The sequence below is a fragment of the Urtica dioica genome, chromosome 2 (assembly GCF_054948205.1).
Source record: "Urtica dioica subsp. dioica isolate 48M chromosome 2, U.dioica_male_clone48M_v1_H2, whole genome shotgun sequence".
Taxonomy (NCBI): domain Eukaryota; kingdom Viridiplantae; phylum Streptophyta; class Magnoliopsida; order Rosales; family Urticaceae; genus Urtica; species Urtica dioica.
The window spans coordinates 53,727,915-53,750,040 of NC_142757.1; the positions used below are offsets into that span (position 1 = coordinate 53,727,915).

Below are 22,126 nucleotides of genomic sequence, written 5' to 3' on the forward strand. Positions count from 1 at the left end.
ATGATAATAATAAGTGTGCATGTGTACGAGTCAGACCAATACATAATGGCTGTCCAATGTATGTATGTCTCAGTCACACTCACTCAACCAGCACTCAACAACTAAATATTAGCAACTTTTAAGCAAAAAAAATAAAATAAAATAACACTTGGTTTTTTTTATATAAATTATAAAAGAAAATAGAAGGCCAAGTACGAACTTTCTTTTGTCTTTTGTGGCACAAATCTAAGAAAGAAACCTCCAATATGTGTAAATAGTCATCATGACTTCTTTTAGCTTAATGAACGTGAAGAGAGAGAAGAGTGAGAAATCCAATTGGATATTGAGGCATTTTGCAGAGGTACATAAATATTATCCAGAGAGAGAGAGAGAGATTGCTTCATTTGAAAGCCTTTCTCTCACCTTATTATATTTTTTTTTAATGTTTCTAATTCCAAGTCACTTTCAACAATTTCAAACATAATAACTCAAAAACACCCACTTTCCTATTTTTTTTCCTTTCTCATTCATATTTGACACTACTTCTTCTTCTTCTTCTTCATGGTTACTATGATATGGTGAGAGTCTCAAGATTGATTTGCTCAAAAGGTTTCATCTTTCTAAAGTAAAGGAAAGGAGGGCTAAAAAAAGGGTACTTTTTTTTTTTTTTCAGTTGAAGCAAAAAGTCCGTATCTTTATCTGTAAAAGCAAAGCAACGGAGTAGGAGAAAAAAAGGGCTATTTTTAAAGGTACAACAACAACACACACAAGACTTTGTCTCTCTGTCTCTATCTATATATCTCATTTCTTCTATCATGCATACCTAATTATGTTTTTTCATGCCATTTTACTGTTTTTTTTGGGTGTTGAATTGATCAAAGAGGAGTTTCAGGATAATAAATAAACAGACGAATTTAGTTAGCTTTTTGACAAAATTTAGGCCAATCTAATCTTGTGTGAATTTACAATGTCATACCCTAAAAGTTCGTATATGAACAGAGAATACCAAAAAATTCTCATTCTGGGTCTCAGTCTTGGCTCTCTTTAGCTTTTTACAAATTGCTAGCTTTTGGAATTTCAGACCCAAATCTCTCTCTCTCTCTCGAGATTTCTTGAGGCTTCAATTCTTTCCTCGGAAGGTAGATTCCTTTTGCTGGTATTTTTCACTTTCCTGTGACCAAAAGAATAAATATTTACCGGCACTGAAGGGCTATTTTTGAATTTCAAAAGTTTCTGATATGGCATCTCTTTACGTTGTTGGGCAATAAAGTTACTTGCTTTCATAGATTCTCCATGAACAAAATATTTTTGTCACTTACTGGGTTGGGTTGCTATCATTTTTATATATGTCAAAGGAATTAGGAAAAATAAAATTAAAACCTAGCTTTAAAAAAAAAAAAAAAAAAGGCCTGAACTTTCCTTTTTGTCATCTTCTATTCAAATTTGGGCAAAAAGTTAAAAAAAAAAATTCATACAAAGTTTGTAACTTTCTCATATGTTTTTTTTCTTCTCATAATTGCAATTGCTTTGAGAAGTGGCAACAATGGCGACCACAAGGTTTACACCACCAAAGAGTCCAATGGTGAATGGTAAACACCACTCAGGCTGTATGTGGGGATTGTACAGCCTCTTCGATTTTCGCCAAGCCGACTCGGGTCGCAAGCTGATCTCAGATAGAAAGCGCTCCAACAAAGATCTCGCAATTGGTGAGATTTCGAACCCGAGAGCTTTCTTTTTTGCGGCGTAGTTAGTTTAGACTTTTTGTAATTGGTTGATTTTTCGGAACAGAAAACGGGAGCGCCGAGCCGAGTTATTTGGTTCCTCAGCTTGATCATGTTAAAGGCCGAGGCAAAAATGTAAGCTTGATCATATGGTTAAAGGATTTTTTTTTTTTTTTTTTTTCAATAGTAATTTAATAGGAATATTGAACAATGCTGATGATGCAGAGGAATAAGCACAAGAAAGAGGAGACTGAACTCGGTCGAAAGCCGAGTCAACGGCTTAATCCTCGTCCAAATGTCGCCGAAAAATATCTCGAGAAGAATGATAAGAAGGCAAAGAAGAAGAAGAAGAAAGGGTGTGGATGCAAGAACGTCGATTTCGTGAGGTACGACGAGCTTTCGAAAGTCGACGACGCGGCCGAGGCGATCGTGAACCAGAAACTGAGCTGCGGAGATGGAGCGAACCCTCGTTCGAGGCAGCTTTTGGACGCGCTGGATATCTTGAATTCGAACAAGGAATTGTTCGCAAAGCTCTTGCAGGACCCGGATTCCTTGCTGGTGAAGCACATTCAGGAGCTGAGAGATTCGCAGGATCGGAAACTGGACTCGGAGCGCGAATCGGAGATAGTGGTGTTGAAGCCCGGCCCAATGTCAGGCCAACGGTCTTCTTCTTCTTCTTCTTCTTTGGTAAAGTCCGATTTCGGGTTCAGAGACATGAAGAGGAAGCTCAGGCACGCGATGGGAGCGGCGAGGAAAGACCCGAGCTTGACGATGACCCGCGAGAGCCGAGGAGCCGAAGAGGTGAAGAGGAAGTTTCGGAACCGAAACGACGCGGAGAAATTCAGTTGCTACGACGCCCAGAGGAGTGACAAGATCGAGAAGCTGAGGGATTTCAAGGCGAGGATCGGGCAAGAAATGGCCAAGCAAGCTCTGAGGCAATCGCCCGAGGACGAGTTCTCGCCTTTTCGAAATCCCGGGAGAGACGCGAACGCGAGATTTTCTTCTCCGTACAGCTACGCCCAGGTGGCGTACGACGATTGGAGGCTCGCGAAAGGGCACAAGAGAGCGAGCTACGCGGGATCGCTGAAGGAGAACATCGAGGCCTTGATCGATAGCAACAAGAAGAGATCGAATTCGAGCACTATCGTCAAATCAGTCTCTGAAGAAGCTTGCGAGACAAGTAATGTCACGTGCCACGAAGAAGCTCGTCTTTTCGAAGAGCCCTGTGCTACAAATCGAAGCAGCGAAGCGACGGACGTGGCGAACAACGAGGAAACTGAAGATTCGGCGTCCTCGAGATTGGTGAAGATTTTTTTAATATCCGACTCTTATGGCAAAATGTTTGTCACATTTGTGTTTGGTTTATGTTACTCATGTGATGTTTTGTTTCAGGATTCTTGTCTCGAAGATCAATCTTCGACGTGTTCGTCGAATGTTTTCCCATCAACTCCTTCGACCATCAATAGATCAGACGATCGAGACGGCTCAAAGGATATCGGAGAATCAAGCCCTGTTTCCGTTCTCGAGCAATACTTCGCCGATCCATGCCAACCCGGTACGCATTCACATAGAAAACTTGAAAAGACTTGACTGATTTTCAATACATGTATTTATTTACTAGTGCCATTAGGATTGAACTATTATACGAGTGACATTGTGGTCTACTAATTTTTTCAATCAAAATTATCCTCAAACTACTGCATTTTGGTCGTTTCATGAAAATACTAATTTTAAAAAAATAAAAATTGTAACGAAATTTAACATCGAAACTACTTATATTATGTTTATAAACTTAATTAATTTGTTAATAACTTTGAAAACTATAATTAGAACAGATTCATACTCTACTTAACTCTGGAAATCTAAAATATTTGTTATAATCTTCTTAGGTGATAGAGCTAAGATGCTTAAAAAAACCCCAATAGTTTAAGGAACATTTTGCTCAATATAATAGCTTAGCGACCAAAATGCCACGTCTAAAACAGCTCGGAGACTATTGACGATAAAAAAAAGGCCTCATTCCTAGTGACTAACTAGTCCTCGTACAGAAGAAGATCGAAGCTCGGAAACAAACCTCGCAAAACCCCATTCAGACACGGAAACAATCGGAAGCGCTCACGCTCACGCTCACGGAAGAATCTCTGAGTACGTCAAGGCATTGCTTCAAGCTTCCGGTTCGGAGTCCCGTGAGTGTTGCCAATCCGAAAAGCTCTTCCGCGCGAATTCCCGTTCTCGGTCCAGCGAGCTCTGCGGCGATTGCAAGCTCATCTTCGACTGCGTGAGCGAAGTGCTCGTCGAGCTTCACGAGGCTCGCTTCACACACTCGCCGTGGCTCTCGTTCGTCGCCCCGAAAACGACCGTTCTCCGACCGCTCAGCGTAGAGAAGTTTGCGACCCGAGAGGCCGTGAAAAGGGTCGAGTCTTTCTTCTCGACGAGTCCCCGATCGTCCGCCGAGAGGTCCATGGAGTGGCTCATCGGAAACGACCTGAGGAGATCCGGAGCGTGGATGGATCTCCGATCGGACGCCGAGGGCGTGGTCGTCGAGATCGCCGAAGATGCTTTGGATGATTTGATCATGGAATTCGTTGATGACCTTTATATATGATATTGTGCTCATTCGGGTTTGTTTCTTAGTTGTAGTTGTGATAGTAATTGTTTCTTGTTATGTTATTAATCTTACACGGCTCAATTTATGGTTCAAAGCTAAACCATTTTGATAAAAGATCAAGTTATAGGCTTTCTCAACTAGTAATGCCTTGTTTATATAGAGATATTTTTTGTGTTCCTTCAATTGAATTGTCAAGTATTTTTATGTTATTTTATTATTATTTATACTTTATAGAGCTGTATTTGTACTGAGTGGGGGGTATATTTGTATGAATCATATATATTTATAAATACGCCAAGGTTCAGTCCTTTTTTTTTTTAATTGTTTTCTTTAATTGTTTACTCATATGTTGGCCGATATTATTCTTTTATTCATGCTTTCCTTTTCTTTTAATTTTTTTTTAAATGATCACAGTTATTGAAATTGTTTGCATTTAGTCATTTACTGCAATTATTTACATTTTGGTACATTTGAATACGTTTTCATAATGTAAACAATTTGGTAAACGTAATTGTAAATATTGAATAATAAATTTCTTTATGAAATAAAAATAATTTTATCAAAGTAAACAACTTAATAAATGTAAAGCGTCTTCAGAGAATGACATTTTCAGTATGTGTAAACGATTTTAGAAGTGAAAACAATATTTTTTTTAATGGAGTAAAGTTGTCAATATTGAAAACAGAATGGATTCTTTTTATAGAAAAAAACAAACTGGAATTTTAAATGGGAAGATATATTGAAGAAATAGTAAATAAGAATGTTGGAAGAGCCTTAAAAAAATCTTGGAAGAGAAATTTGCTGTGTTTATTTTTTTCATCACAAAATTCACTCAAATAATCATAGGGAAATTTGCGTCAATGTAACAAATTCGTCGGGTTTTTGCATTTGTGTCACAAAGTTGTCAAAATTGCATTTGTGTCACGTATTTACATTCGTGTCACATGTGCAAATTTCAAATTACTTTCTTTAATCATTTAATCTTTTTATTAGTTACTCAATGTCTTCTGAATTTTTACAATACCTTATTAAAAATCACTTCATCTTCCTCTAAAACTTTCTAAAATTTTTGCATGTGACTTATTTGCAATTGGATTGCCAATTTGTGACATAAGATGCAAATACCACATAATCATATGGGATTCACTCAAATAATCATGGACGTTGGGGCAGAACAACAATTTGTTCCACCGGAACAAAAATTCCGATCGCCACTATACTGAATATTCCGTTCTGAGAATGGCCAAAATTTCAGCCAAATGAGAACGAAACTTTCTAATATGGTGTGATCACAATTAAAGAAAAAATCAAAATAAACTCATATATTTTAAAAACAATTGAAAAAAACTTATAACACGGAAGCCCCCATAAATTATTTGAAAATACGAGATATAAGGGGTGGCATTTCAATTAAACCCAAGGAAAATAAAGGGAAAATAACACATTTATACCCTGTGTTTTAGTTAAATGTCGAGTTTAACCCTCGATTTTCAAAAATGTCGAGTTCATACCCTCTGTTTAACTAAAATGACGAAATTATACCCTCTGTTTAACTAAAATGACGAAATTATACCCTGAAATGAATAACAGCGTCACAAATCTCCCTTTCATTGATATTAACTCTTATATAAGAAAAACCGAATCAAATCTAAATCAGTACCCTAACTTCCAAATTCTCAATTTTGAAATAAAAATAGCCTTAAATTGAAATTAAATAATAAAACTCATACCTTCTAGGAGATGACTTCATTCCGTGTTCGAATTGTAACTCTAAATCCTTGATTCTCTATTCGAATATGCGATTTTGATGACTATCAACTATCGATGTTTACCCATTTGTCTCTTTCTGTGTTCTTCACGATTAAGAGATTGTTGTTTATTTTTTAGTTTTTAAATAAATTACATATATGGCGCGAATGAATAAAGATAATTGGTGTTTATATATAAATATTATAGTCAACGTCAATGAAAAATCAATAAAAAGAATATTTGTGACACTGTTGTCTATTTCAGGGTATAATTTCGTCATTTTAGTTAAACAGAAGGTATAATTTCGTCATTTTAGTTAAACAGAGGGTATGAACTCGACATTTTTGAAAACCGAGGGTTAAACTCGACATTTCACTAAAACACATGGTATACATGTGTTATTTTCCCGAAAATAAATGATGATATACATATCATCTGTTTTCTTTTCTTCCATTGTTTGTGCCAAACAACTAGAAGAATATACAACACTTTTGGTAACGTCTCTTACACTTAAAATATGGACGTTCAGAATTGGTGTAACCCAGAATTTTGTTCCGTTCCGCCCAAAAAGTGGTATATAGAACTTATATGTTTTTGTACCGTTCACGGTAGTGTAATAACTTATAGGTTGAATTTTACTAAAATGACAAAAATATCCTTGTTGTTCATGAGTAGTAGATGGTGGAAGAAGAAACTACCTCGGAGGTGTGGGGTGATATACCCAATGTCACGTACATAAATATAAATCTTGTTGACAATGTGAAGTTCGAGAATTTCGAACAAACATTTTTCGTTTGGGCCAAACAAGTCTGTAATTTAGGCGAACACCATTCGTCCCATCTTAGGTTGTAAACTAGTGGCGGAGCTAGAATTTGTAACCACGGTGCAAATTTGATTAATTTTTTTTTCTAAATTTTTTTAGAGGCATGCAAGAAAAAAAAAATTCAGGAGGGGTACATATGAAAAAAATTATATAATTTTTAGCTAAAAACGTAAATTTTTGGGGTAAAAGTTATAAATTTATAAGGTGCGTGTAAGAAAAAAAAATATTCAAAAGGGACAAATATGGAAATTTTTTTATATAATTTGGGGCTAAAAATATAAAATATTAGCGTAAAATTTTATATATTTTTTTTAAATTAAGGGGTAAAATCGTCATCCTTAACCCCTGCCAATGTTCTAGGGTCGGGAATTGGATGGCTAACTTTCATTTATCTTGCATTTTCATGGTAAAACCGTAAAACAACACTAGATCATCTCCAATGGAGTTAGGTGTTCTAGTGGTAACACTAAAATTTTATATTTGATATAATTTTTACACTAAATACTTAAAAATTATTATAATTTAATTAATTTATATTAATTAATAATCAAAATGTATATATTTTAAATTATACATATAAAAATGAAATAAAAAATATATTCTTAGAATATTCTCTTTGGTAAAATATAGTTCAATATCATTGGAATTAAAGTTTGATAAATTAAATTTTATTTAGTATAAATATTACACTAAATAGTACTACCAGATGCTGTTAAAAAAATTAGCATTGATATCCTGTTGAATGAACGCTAGGCATTAATTACACAAAAATTATACTTGTACTAACTCATGTTTGGATAAGTAATAATAGGAGACTGGAATCGGAGCTTCAACACGCTACAAGTCCTCAAATTACATGCCCAAGAACATAAATTGTCCGCCGAATTCAGTGCCAATCAAAAGAGCGACGAGAAGATTTCATCGTGGCAAAGTCTATGAAGCATCAGGGAATCAGCAATGTCGATTCTTGTGGCCATAGAGTAAATAGAATCTCGTTCTTTTAAGTACTAATTAATTGAATTATAATTAAGATTGTTTATTTATTTATTTATATATAATTATTTGGTTGATTTTAGTCTGCAGTGCTTGGATTTAGACACCAAGCTTATGGCGCGAAAGCTCGAATGAATATATGGAATCTGGCGATTAATAAGGAGCAACAATTCAGCCTTGGTGCAATGTCAATGGTTTCTGGTCCAAGAGAAGATATCAATAGTTTTCAAAGTGGATGGATTGCAAGTTTTTTACTTATTTATTTATTTTTAATTAAACTACGTGTATAGTATGAATAAGTAGATTTAATGAATAAATCAACAAAAATTCTGGTTCACAGTTCTCTGAGTCCAAATGCAAGCAGATTGTACACATTTTGGATTGTAAGTTTTCAAGGCCTAAACCATATTGAATCTTAATTACCAAAAAATTAATAAAATAAAAAGTAAAAAAAAAAAAATTGTCACTAACAGATAATTGGGCTGATCCTGAAGGGTGATGGGTATCAAAAAACTGGCTGCTACAATAATCTTTGCCCGGGATTCGTATAAGTCAGCACGAAATCACCCTCGGCCTTGTTTTACCGCCTTCTAAGTTCAACGGTCCTCAAACCGATATGTTACTCAGTATTTACGAGGTGAAAGCAATTTCATGTCTTCAATTTTCTTTTTAATCCAGTTTGACATTGTAGCTTTAAAAAAGAGAAAAGAAAGAGGGGGAAAAAAAAAACCTATCTATCGAGTCCCTGTTTGGTAACGTTTTTGTTTTCTCTTTTTATGTATCACATGAAAGCTAAGAGAAATATATGCACACTCTATCATTTAAGAATCATATATGACTCACACCTCAAACAATATTCCCTAAAACTAAGAAAAGAAAAAAAGGGATTTTGCTCAATTTTTTTTTGTAGAGGTAAGCATCTATATCACATTTTAAGTTTGATACAAAATCAATGCCCATTGTCTGTATCAAACTATATGTAAATGTCAGACATTACTAAGAGAAAAAGATGAAAGAGTCGTAAGTACCTATCATTTCAAAAATAGGGGTAATTAATACCATTTTTTACTAAAAAAAAATAACATCTCCACCTAATTTCTTTTAGGTGGGGAGTACTTTAATGAACATAATAACACCGCCATTTCCCCGAGGATGGCTGCTCGAAATCGGCATATACGACCCAAATCAAAGTGATTAGCACAAAGTTCAACACAAATCAATTCGATGATCAGGGCCGGCCCTGACCTAAGGCGGGCAAGGTTTGTGCATTGGGCTCCCAATTGGGTTGGCAAAAAAAAAAATTTATTTTACACTTTTTGCCTATTTTTAAGAAAATTTACATTTTTTACCCAAAAAATTTACAATTTTGACCAATTTTCTAAAAAATTTACATTTTTTACCCTAAAAATTTTAATTTTTATTAATATTATAGGGTCCCAAAATATTGAATCGCCTAGAGTCCCTGGTGAGTTTGGGTCGGCTCTGTCGATGATCCCGTGGATTATGCTCTTGGAGTCTTGGTAGATGCACCTTCGTGCTACAACGCAAAGCACGGGTCGACTAGGACCCGCGGGTGGGTCCGCTTTGTCTACTTTGGGGGTCCCGGGAAATGTACTATTTGATTGGTTGAGCAATGGGGTCATTGGGATTTGTAGTTTGGTCATGATGTGATTTTGTACTTCACTAGAGAGTTATCAAGAGAAATAATAAATCAGAGCGAGATCTTACAAACAGACGATTATAGTTTAGACGGGAAACGTTAAAACATAAGTAAACAATATAAATATAAAATGAACTCGGAGAGATATCATAGGTTCGGATCGAAGTGAACCTAACTAATCCTGGTCGGGATTAGAACGTCTTTTTTAATCAACAAGTGACCTAACCCCTAGTTAGGACTAGAATGTCCTATTTGATCAACCATCACAAAGTCTCTCTCAAATACATTTTCTTTCACTCTAGGCTAAAATATTACATCGAATATAATAAAGACCTAAGCTATTTATAGTCTAAGCCATCAAATAGGTGAAATGATTGCTGATGTGGCATTCTCAAATTCGTTGCAGAAAGATGTACTTGCATACACTCTTCACGGTAGGAATATCTTAATTGATGATGATATGCTAATTGACATCAAACAAACTCTAACAAACTTAATTCTAGAAATAATTTTCTTTCTGGGGAAATGTCAATATCATAGTAATGATATTAAATGATACGCCTATTATGGAAGCTAAAAACGATGTGCCATCACGATTTCCTTTTTTTCTTGTGGCCCACTTGACCCAAAACATTCCTCTATATAACATGAAATATATGTGTGAGTTACTCAAAACCATATTATTCACTCACACTCTCACTGAACACAGCCATGTTTGTGGAAATACTTTCTCTTGTTTCATTCTTTGCATGTTCGGTCCAAGGAAGAGAAATCTTGGATCACTATGATACACAACTCAAGCTTATTAACAAGCCTGCCCTCAAGAGTTTCCAGGTAAATTTTTATTTGTATATATACTTGAATATTTATATATCTCTACTTGTACACTAAATCTTCTATCATACAATGTAATACAAATAAATCTGTGAATCAGACTGAATATGGTGATATCATTGACTGCATTGACATCTACAAACAACATGCCTTTGACCATCCTTTGCTCAAAAACCATACAATCCAGGTCAAACAATATAATCTTCTCCTTCAATACTTTTTATCATAAATATTTTAATCCCAAGTCTATTGAGATTTGTTGCGGTTTCGACGCAGATGAAACCCGAAAATACTCAAGAACCGGCTTACAAAGGCTCGAAGAACTACTTATTGCCGGAGAACATAAAGTGTCCAAAGGGATCGGTACCGATCAAGAGAGCCACGAGGGAAGATCTCATGATGGCCGAATCGATAAAGTCAATGGCCGGTCTCCAAAATCCGGCAATCAACAATCTATCCGTACAGGGAAGTTTCGGAGACCCCACTGAAGGCCACGAAGTAAGCGAAACTCCGAAAGAATTAAGAATTATCGTTAGGAATCCCACGTCAAAAAGAGAACGAGAATTGACAAAGATTTATTATAAGGGCACTAGCCAGCTAAGGACCAGGTGGCTTATGTCTCCACGAATTTTCGGGCTTTCGAGACCACTTTACCCAAAAAAAAAAAAAAAAAAAGTTATCAATATTTAAATTTTTAGTTCAAAATTATATGATTTTTTTTTTTCATATACGCCCTCCTGAATAATATATTTGTTCAAATTTTCCCTTTTGACTGCTTTTCCAGCTCCGTCACTGCAATATCGCAGTATTAGTAACGTCTTTTTCTAGGGACATGAGTCAGAAATCAAATTTAAGTTTTGCGTCAAAATTTATAGTAGTCACGAACTCATTATCACTAATTATATTTGTTCAAATTTTCCCTTTTGACTGCATTTCTAGCTCCGTCACTGCAATATCGCAGTATTAGTAGAAAAAGACGTAGAGTCAGAAATCAAATTTAAATTTTGCATCAAAATTTATAGTAGTCACGAACTCATTATCGCTAATTATATTTGTTCAAATTTTCCCTTTTGACTGCATTTATGGCTCCGTCACTGCAATATCACACTATTAGTAACGTCTTTTTCTAGGGACATAGAGTCAGAAATCAAATTTAAGTTTTGTGTCAAAATTTATAGTAGACACGAACTCATTATCGCTAATTAACGTTTTGATTATTATTATTATTATTTTTTTTTTGTAGTGGGCGATGCTCGTATACAAAGAGGCGAGTTACGGAGCAAGAGCGGCATTGAATGTGTGGAGTCCTGCGGTTGGAGACCAACAATTCAGCCTTGCTGGGATGGGTTTGGCAAAGGGCCCTCTCGATAGACTAAGCACCATTCATGCTGGATGGATGGTCAGTATTATTATTATTATTAGGGTCCATTATGTAAATAGTCTTATTTACAGTTTGACATTGTTAAATAGCCAACGTGTCGTAAATCTTAAGTAAATAGCAACTTCCATTTATTAGACTACGTCATTTTATGACTACATACCTAAGATTTATGAAACGTTGATACATAACCATTTTGAACGTTTTAATTGACTATTTATCTAATTTATTGTTAGGATTATAATTATACTTTGTTTCATAGGCGGAGATAAGTAGTAGAAGGCTATGATCCCTGAATTTTTTTTAAAAATTGAATTTTTACTTTTACTTTTTAACATCTTTAATTTTAGCACAATATATGGTTTTATCATATATGTCTGTGTTATTTTTTTTTCTCACACACCCCCAAATATACTTTTATCATATATACCCTCCTCTTCAGAGTTTAGATTCTAACTCTGCCACTTGTTCTAATACATTAGAAGATGATGACGATAAAATAAATAGAGCAGGGATAAGTGTAAATACACGTGGAAAGTATTTCATGAAAAAAAAAAAAAAAATACCAAATTTGGAAGAGAAAACAAGTCACTATATTGAAATTGTTACGATCGACAATAGTTTTTTTTATGTGGAAATTGTATATAATAGTGGTTTTTTAAAACTAATTACGAAAAATATATTGTTTAAAGCTATTACCGCAAAAATAGTGTTTTTCAAGTCGAAAGCGGTTATTTTTTTATGTTTATAAATTAGTTAAAAAAAATTGTTTACCGCTTTAGATTATAATTGAACTTCGTTTTTAGTTTATAGCTTCAATTATAAAGAAAATAATCTCAAGAACTTTTTTATAATTTGAAAAAACAACTAGTTTTGAAACAATTTAAAACAACACTTAAAAACACTATTTATATAATTTTCCCTAATTTATTGTAAAATCATTTTCAGGTACACAGCGTTGTGAACCCCAAAGCCAGCAGGCTTTTCACATATTTTACTGTAAGTTTATCTTTGGAAGCTTTCATGTTAATCTTACTACTATGTTAATGTTCTACAATTAATTGATAATGTACTATAAGATCGAAAATATTTTCCTAAAAAAAATTGTTTTTGACCCACATTTACTCTACTAATTTGACCAAATTGGTGATCTTTCAGGGCGACGGGTATCGATCGGGGTGCTTCAACACTCTCTGCCCGGGATTCGTACAAGTCAGCACCGAAATAACTCTCGGCCTTGTCATACAAGCTTCAACATACGCCGGACCTCAAACCGAAATCTTCTATAGCCTTAATCAGGTTTATGACCAAACTAAAGATTGCAATTTCACTTACCAAAAAAAAAAAAAAAAAGGAATTTTCATTTATTTTTTAACCGGATCATTCATTTAAATTTAAGTGATGATTTTTTATACAATAAATAGCGGTTAAATAGACTAAAAATAATTCGGTACAATTTAAGCAAGATTTAGACCATGTACGACCGAAAATTAAAAAAAATCTCGTGTTAAAATCAAAATTTAGCAATTGAAAGTTTTTTTACTCCGTCATTCAATAAATTTAAATTGTGATTATTATACATTTAAAACTATGTTTAGGGTGATATTTTTTTTGTTCAAATAATAGCGGTTAATGACACACAAAAAAAATATGGTTGATGGTCAACTAAAAAAATCGGTAAAATTAAGATTAAGCCTAATGTTTGACCGAAAATAAATAATTTCACATAAAATCAAAATTTATTTGACTCAGTCAATGGTTATGATTTAGACCATAACATTTAAAAAATCTAAATACATTAAAAAAATCGGTAAAATTTAAGCAAGATTTAGACCATGTATGACCGAAAATTAAAAAAAAAATCTCGTTAAAATTAAAATTTAGCGATCGAAAAATTTCTGACTTTGTCACTGTTGTGATCAAAATCTACAGGACCAATCGACGAAAAACTGGTGGTTGACGGTGGCGGGGAAATACGTGGGGTATTGGTCGGGCTATGTAGTTCCGGGGATGAGTAATGGGGCGGATATGGTGTGGTGGGGCGGTGAGGCCTATAGTCCACCAACCGTGTTGAGCCCCGCAATGGGTAGCGGCCATTTTCCCGAGGAAGGCTATTCCAAATCCGCTTACGTTCAACGACTCATGGTGGTGAAGAAGAGTATCGAATACGGCTACGTCGACCCCAACGGAAATGCCCTCAAAGTGTTGGCCAACAAACCGTATTGTTACAATGCCATGCATCAAGAGATTCCCGGCGTTGGTCGTTCCATGTTCTTTGGAGGGCCCGGAAGTTGTACTTTTCGGTGAAATGTGTAATGATTTCTAGTGTGAATTTTATGTGAAAGTATTCAAAAGACCTCAAATAAAAATAAAGGGAAATGGTCTCAACTAGTAGCATTTTTGATGATTTTGACCAAAATAGTAGTAACTTATGTTTTTTTTTTACACTTTTACTAGTAAATGTAGACATGAAAGTATACAGTTATCATAAACGACTTACAAGTCTACAATTAAGCAATTGTAGATATATAAGTTTACAGGTTGCTACTTGTTGAAGCCATATCTCAAAAATAAACACCTTATTCATTTGATTTTATGGACTGAACATGAGGAAGTTTGAGTGTAATGAGTTCGTAGCTTAATACAGTCTGAGAAGCTCGGTTGGGAGAGAGTTATGAAAGGTCATCTCATTACACAAATATATAGAAATAAAGTCAAAGAACAGACACGAGTCAGCGAAACTAATGTTAAAGCAAGTCACAAAAGTATGAATCAAGTTACTTATAGCTACCTTGGGTGAGAGGCAAAAAATGGTATTTTTGTATAGTATTCAGATTAATTAGAAAAGTGAAATAATACTGTAAATTACAATACAAACTAATGTGGTTCAAGACAATTATTTTACAGTAAAAGCAAGTATATCGCAGAAAAGATTATCCACTACTGGGTATTTGAGCAACTAATAGTTTTTTTTTAACAAAAGAGTTCTGAGACATAAACTTAGACATAGAGTCTTCAAAATCAAACATAAATTTAAATATAAGAGTTTTTAAACATACATAGAATTGTCGATTTCGTACACATAAAAAGTGAAAGAAAAAAAAAATCAATTGATTGTTTATTATGTTCAATGCCTTGTAGTGATCTAAGACAACATTAGAGAAAACTAGATAACCTGGTTGCTCTTCAAGTCTTCAATATCATTTACTTGTTTGAAATATTTATAAATGTAGCTTTCATTTAATTACTTAACATAATTCTAATTTGTAACAACTTTTAATTAGTATGTATGCAAAGTAATTTTTAATATATTTGGTGATGATTGCGACTCTCTTCATCTCTGCTTGGCCAAACTTAGAACACATCTACATTTGCCGAGTCAATTTTCAACAGCGACGATAAAAAGACGAAGAACACTTCTATTGGATCAAAAATATCCTGTCAAGGAAATCAAGTTTTCTACTTGAACAAGAATACAAAGTTCATCACCCAGAAAAAAATTCAAATCAATAAAAATATAAAATACAATCTTACTACTATTACCAACTATAAATATCTCCTTCACAGCCTTTATTCCCATTCAATCGTGGACGGAGGCTTGGACGTAATGTCGTAGCTCACACGATTCACGGCTCGAACGCTATTGCAAATCTTCTGTGAAACCTCCGCCAAAAATTTATGTTCAAAAGGGTACCTGAAATTACCAAAAAAAAAATAAAAATCATTTTCGCACCGATCTCTATATATGGGAAAAAAAAATTAATGTAAAAGGCTTTTACCAGTCTGCTGTCATTCCATCTTCACTGGTGACGGCTCGGAGAGCAACGGCGTGGCCGTGAGTCCTCTGATCGCCTTGAACTCCGACAGTTTTGACTGGCAAAAACACTGCAAAAGCTTGCCAAATCTTATCGTACAGCCCGGCTTCTTTGATTGACTGGATGAATATCTCATCCACCTGGAAAAAAAAATATTAAGATTAGAGAGCAGGGTTTTGTTGGTTTAACATAAATAAATAAATAAATTTACCAGACGGAGGGTTTCCAAGTAATTCGCCACGGTGACATCGCCGATGACACGAACCGCGAGGCCGGGCCCGGGGAACGGATGGCGTTTGAGAAATCCTTCCGGAACGTTCAGTATATTGCCTAGTTGGCGAACCTAAACACGAGAAATAAAAGCAACATGTGAAATCAACAACTATTTTCTTTTTTACGGTTATTTCCCACAGGTCCCTCGCCTGACCCCACCGAAATCAACCAGTAGCTGGCTGAGCCACATTAGGCCTTCCCTCTCAATTTTTTGATATTATAATATATATATATATAAATATATATATATATATATTTATATATATATATATTTTGGTCAATTAAGTATATAGTCATATTTACAGTTTCACGTTACTATATAACCAACGTTTCGTAAATCTTAGGTAAATAACCACGTCCATTTTATTTACACGCGTAAATTGACGTAAATACTCCGCCATTTTATTTCAATGAAATGGCAAAGCAAGAATGTCTCGTCATATTTGTGGTTATTTACTTAAGATTTACAAAACGTTAGTTATATAGCAATCACAATCGTTTTAGTTGGCTAATTACTTAATTGTTTGTATTTTGATCCGTAAATTTGTAGTTATTTGCTTTTTCCACCCGGCTCCGCCAATGGCAAGGCTAGAACTCGGGGACCTCTTGGAAATAAACCAAGAGTCTCACTGCTAGACAAATAAATCTTAGGCAAATCAATATAATTTTTTAAAGTAAAAAAAAAATGGAAGGTGAAGATTAAGAGGTGAAACCTCATCCTTGAAAAGAAGCTTGAGCGGTTCGATCAGCTTGAGCTTCATGTCTTTGGGAAGTCCACCGACGTTGTGATGGCTCTTGATCGTGTGGGAGTGAGTGCTTCCCGAGCCGGGCGGCGGGCAAGACTCGATCACGTCCGGGTACAATGTTCCTTGGACCAAATAAGCCGGTTTCGTTCCCAATTTCTTCTCCAACTCGTGGGCGAAAGCGTCGAATATGTTGATGAATTCTCTTCCGATGATCTTCCTCTTCTTCTCCGGATCGTCGACGCCTTTCAGCTCAGAGAGGAACTCGCTCGTCGCGTCCACACAAGTGACCGGCAAATGGAGATCTCTTTCAAAAGTGTCCATTACCCGTTCCCTTTCCTTGTACCTACAAAAATCAATCTCTTTCACATTAACTATCCTATTAATTAAAAAAAAAAGACTATTATATCGAAATATAATTAAATAAAACAAATAAAGATAAACTACAAAATTACACCCTCACTTTTCAAGTTTTCGGGAAAATAACCTTGCATTTTTAAATCTCTACAAATTTATACCCTGTTTTATAATTTCACTACATAAAAATTAGTTCTCTTATGAGAGTTATCAAGTATTTATAAACTTAATTTCTAACTAGTATTATCTCTTAAGGCATTATCTTACCCCAAATTTTTTCTTTTGAAATTGTTATAGAGAAACGAGTAGCGGAAGTATTATGCTATAGAGTTTACCGTAAAAATATAATAAGACGGCTGAAAATTACCCTCCCGGAAATAATAAGAATCTAAAATATTGCTTCTTACCTAAGCAAACCGTTGTCGACGAAAATACAATGAAGCCTATCCCCGATCGCCCTGTGGACAAGCGTGGCGGCGACCGTGGAGTCGACGCCGCCGGAGAGAGCGCAAATGACGTGCTCTTCGGGTCCCACGGTCTCATTGATCACTTTGATCTCCTCATCCAACACGTTCTCCATCTTCCACCCGGCTTTGATTCCACACACGTTGAAGAGAAAGTGTCGCAGCGTTTCCATTCCTTCCGGTGAATGAGTCACCTGTCCAAGATTCCACCTTTTTATTTTACTTATTTCAAATTCGGACCTTACCAAAAATCGATTTCGATTCAAGATTCTTTTTTTTTTACAGAGTGTATCATTATTTACTCCAATACATCATATATACGTGTGTGTGTGTGTGTGTGTGTGAAAGATAACTCCCATTCTTCTTTACTGAAAATGATGATTTCGGCAAAAATAAAAAAGGCAATATAAAGTAAGCATTTTTCATATCCAAACTTACAATGTAAAGCAAAGTAAAAAAAAATATTCAGTGTCCAAACTTAATAAAAGGATTATCAAAGAAGCAATTTACGGTGACTATACAATAAAATAAAAATAAAAAAGTATACATCTTTGCAATTACCAGAGTGACTAAACAATACCAATCAAGTTTTTAGTTTTTTTTTTTTTTTTTTTTGCATCTTATATCAGCCAAGTTATTTTACTAAGAGAATTTGTAATCCATCAATAATTAATAAGGAACTAGAAAGCAATCAACTTTCCCAATTCATACGAACAATTACAAGGAACCTTAGCAAAGCAAACGTTTTTCAGTCTCCAAACTAAATAAACTCTCATTAAGGAAGGAATTCACATGTTTGTATTCAAACAATCCATCAATAATTTATATAAAACATTGTTTCTTTTATTTTTCTTTCTATATTCCATAAAAATCATAAAAGAAACTAGAAACCATTCAACTTTCCCAATCCACACAAACAACAAAATAATCCAACAACTTTTTTTTCACTTCTCATCACCACCATTATCAAACAAGCAAGCAAAGCGTTTTTCACAACTTATATCACCAATTTTTTTTTTACTCTGTATTTTTCATTTCTACAGTCCATCAATTACACTACAACAAAACAATCTGTCAATTATCATAACAGAAACTTGAAAGCAATGAACTTTCTCAATCCACACCAAAAAATTATACTGAATAATTTTCTTTAAAAAAAAAATACGTCGTGTATGCCTAATCAATGATAATAATAAAAAAAATCACACACAATAAATAAATAAAAAATTTAAAAAAAATCCCAACTTTTTTCCATTTCCCTCTCATCACCACCATTACCAAACAAGCAAGCAAGCAAGCAAAACTTTTTTCCACAACTTATATCACTAATTTTTTTACTCTTATTTTTCGTTTCTATAATTTATTTATCACACCACACTAAAACAAACAATGTACCCAAACAATCTGTCAATATATAAAAAAATTGAAAGCAATGAACTTTCCCAACCCACACCAACAATTATATAAATACTCTTTTTAAACAAGTCTTCTATGCCCAATAAAAATAAAAATATAAAAACAATAAAAAATCCAACTTTTTTCCATAATTACCTCCGGATGATACTGCAGGCCATAGAACCGCCTGGCCGGACACTCCACCGCCGCCACAGCTCCCTGGCGACTCCTCGCCGTGACGGAGAATCCCTCCGGCAGCCTGACGACCTCATCGCCGTGGCTCATCCACACGACCTGCCCATCCCCAACCCTCTTCCCGCCAAAAATGCCGCCATCGCCGCCATGGACGACCTCGATCTCCATCCTTCCGTACTCTTGCTTCTCTCCGACCCTAACCTCTCCGCCAAGTCTCTGCACGATGAGCTGGAGGCCGTAGCAGACGCCGAGCACGAACACGCCGTTGGCCTCCGCCCACTCCACGAATCCGGCGGGAAACGACGGTGAGTCCGCCGTGTGGACGGAGTGGGGGCCGCCTGAGAGGATCACGACGCGGGGGCGGTGGGCGGCGATGGCGGAGAGCGACGCCGTGCCGGAGAGGCAGAGCGAGAACACCGAGAGGGACCGGATTCGGCGGGTGATTAGATGGGTGTATTGAGAGCCGTAGTCGAGGATAATCACTCGCTCGGCGTCTATGGAGTTCGGGTCCAACGCCATTGTTAGGGTTTTTGGGGGTTCTGTTGTGTTTCGGGGGGATTGGCTAGGGTTTAAGGGAAGTGATAAAAGAGAGAGAGAGAGAGATTGGATAGTAGTTAATTGGTTTTTATTTTGAGAAAATATCACGAAACTCGTATTTAATCGAAATTTGAGATTTATATCTTATATGAAACATATCTCTTTAATTTAATATAAATGACATATACATCCCCTAAAAAATATTATATTACAAATATCAACATTTTTCGTTTATTTTTTTACAAAAAAATAATTTGAAAAAATAATTTTTTATTTTATATACAAAAAAAATTAAATAAAAAAACTTCTTTATAAAAAGTAAAGGATTATAAAGAGAGATTTTGATTTTTTTAATAAAATAGTAAATAAATATTTACTCTATTAAGGGTATTTTGGGGAGTTCAAATTATTTTGTTGTAAGAAATAAATGAAAATGATGATATTTGTAATATAACTTTTTTTAGGGGAGATATATGTCATTTATATTAAACTGAAAGGATATGTCTGATATTTCTAAAAATAGAGGGGATAAATCTCGCATTTCGATTAAACACGAGGGATATTTCTGATATTTTCCCTTTTATTTTCCAACAAAAATTACTGTTAGGGACCTTCGTAAATTTAAATATTTTTTTAATGAAACATTAATATTATTATTTAGTCAATGTTTTAAATATAGTCACTGAATTTGACATGGCAGTTAATTTTTATTATATTTTAGATATTTGTATATTGTTAGTTTCCATTAGTGACTGCTTCACAAAATTAACGGAACGTTTGTTATTTATCAAAATTTAAGTTTATATACGTGACTAATTAGCGACCTAACTCAATTTTAATTTATGATATAATTGTCTTTATTTAAATAATATTGTAAGGAATAAAGAAGTGAATAAAATTGTAAATAGTTTTAATAAAAATAAATAAAATTATAAAAACAAGATCCGCGTTCTTGCCTCCGAAAACGGACACTTATAACCGCGAATCATCACTAACATATTTGGCTAATAATATTTATTATATATGCATAAATCGGTTAACAATCAATATCATTCGCGAAATTAAAAAAAAACCTAAAATTGAAGGCCAATAATATTTATGCATTAGATATATAGTTTTTTTACAGTTTTGGTTTGCCATTTTGCTAATTTTAGAATTTTTTTGTAAATAGCCATGATCAAATATTTACACACGTAAATTGACTGAAATATCATAACAAAATATTGGCTATTTACCTAAAATTTACTTAAAACTTACAAAACGTTAGTTACTTACCTTAAATTTACAAAACGTTGACCAATTAGAAATTCTTGTAGTTGGGTAGTTTGTTAATTATTTGAATATTTATTGTATCTGGATACGATGGCTAATAATTTTTACCAATATTCGTAAAATGAAATAAAAACATTGAAACTAAAGGTTAATAAAATATTAATTACGAAAGTTAATAACTATTAATCATAACTAAACATAATTTTTTTTTACATTGTTGTTACGTTGTTTTGTTGGCTTTATTTTTTAGTGCAAGTGGTATGGAAAGATGTCGGGTGTTATGTTTCATCTTATGGATTGACATCTTTCCTCATGTGTGCAGACAGTATTTCAGGCAAGTTTCCAGTCTCGTCTGTTTGCTTCGCTGGCGACTTATTGCTGTGTTATTGCCTCGCTGCTGTCTTCATTACAAGATATCCTCCGCTGCTATCTTCATTGCACGAATATTCACTTTGATGGAGTCTTTACTTTGTGATATTCGCATGAGGCCGGGTAAGGAAACCCGAGATATCTTCCAGGATTGTCCAGCTGCTATAAAAGCCGTGTGCTCTCCCTTAGCAGCCTCGACACTTTTGATCAAACACTCAGAGCTCTTAGACGTGCAAGACCGGCGGACTGGGAGGCTGTGTGTTTTGGTTTTAAGTGGTGTATTCTCTCAAACACTATTCTACAGATTGAGTGTATGTGAGATTTGGGTTCTTGTGCTTTTCGTGATTGAAGGTTCACGTACTACTGAAGACTGAAGGTCATCCGAGCCAGGAGGTTGCTCGAAGGGTGGAATTGAGACGGAGCTCAAATTCAGGGGGAGTCCCTGTCTAGGTGATCACTGGTAGTAATAGTCTCTAGGTTTTATTGATTTGTTGATTGTAATCAGATATAACTTTGTGTGTACTATTGACTACAAGATAGTGAAAATCCTTTCCACTGGCAGCGTGCCCCCAGATGTAGGTGTGTTTCACCGAACTGGGTAACCATATCCTATGTACTTTGTTTCCTGCACTTTTTGTTGTTTATCCATATCTGTGTTCAAGCAAGTTGTCGGACACATTGTCAATACATTGTGTGCGACATCTTGCCATTGCAACTAATCAGAATTTCAATTGGTATCAGAGCAGGCACCTTGATCTCTTAGGTGGTTTCTTGTATTTTCTTTCTGATTGCCTATTATGGATAGTTCCCGAGAAGGAGGTTCTGTCAATCGCCCTCCAGTACTCGACGGAACCAACTATGGATATTGGAAGGCACGCATGACCGCCTTCTTGAGGTCCCTGGATAGTCGAACATGGAAAGCTGTGATACATGGGTGGGAAGCTCCTGTGACTACTGATGA

The 22,126-nt window shown here is 34.9% G+C and overlaps 3 protein-coding genes across 6 annotated transcripts; 2 read left to right on the forward strand and 1 right to left on the reverse strand.

Annotated features, from left to right (window-relative positions):
* Positions 1-278: 278 nt before the first annotated feature.
* LOC149405680 (uncharacterized) lies at positions 279-4,626 on the forward strand. Of its 4 annotated transcripts, none has more exons than XM_089607947.1 (7): positions 279-340; positions 653-727; positions 1,504-1,685; positions 1,768-1,835; positions 1,926-3,002; positions 3,093-3,255; positions 3,749-4,626. In XM_089607947.1, the coding sequence occupies exons 3-7, from the start codon at positions 1,523-1,525 to the stop codon at positions 4,303-4,305; spliced, it is 2,028 nt and encodes a 675-aa protein (XP_089464073.1). In that variant the 5' UTR covers positions 279-340; positions 653-727; positions 1,504-1,522; the 3' UTR covers positions 4,306-4,626. The 4 variants fall into 4 exon arrangements, with proteins under 4 accessions (XP_089464073.1, XP_089464071.1, XP_089464072.1 ...); XM_089607945.1 differs by lacking the exon at positions 279-340 and adding an exon at positions 360-557; XM_089607946.1 differs by lacking the exon at positions 279-340 and adding an exon at positions 1,061-1,117 and having other exon boundaries at positions 368-728.
* Positions 4,627-10,244: 5,618 nt separating this feature from the next.
* On the forward strand, positions 10,245-14,052 carry LOC149405681 (protein neprosin-like). The gene is made up of 7 exons (XM_089607856.1): positions 10,245-10,367; positions 10,468-10,554; positions 10,644-10,865; positions 11,611-11,766; positions 12,694-12,744; positions 12,904-13,044; positions 13,678-14,052. The coding sequence occupies exons 1-7, from the start codon at positions 10,245-10,247 to the stop codon at positions 14,050-14,052; spliced, it is 1,155 nt and encodes a 384-aa protein (XP_089463982.1).
* Positions 14,053-15,146: 1,094 nt separating this feature from the next.
* Positions 15,147-19,584, reverse strand: LOC149405682 (GMP synthase (glutamine-hydrolyzing), putative / glutamine amidotransferase). The gene is made up of 6 exons (XM_089607948.1): positions 18,949-19,584; positions 17,341-17,591; positions 16,547-16,922; positions 15,772-15,903; positions 15,525-15,700; positions 15,147-15,439 (listed from the first exon to the last, which is right to left on the reverse strand). The coding sequence occupies exons 1-6, from the start codon at positions 19,504-19,506 to the stop codon at positions 15,316-15,318; spliced, it is 1,617 nt and encodes a 538-aa protein (XP_089464074.1). The 5' UTR covers positions 19,507-19,584; the 3' UTR covers positions 15,147-15,315.
* Between the last annotated feature and the right edge of the window lie 2,542 nt (positions 19,585-22,126).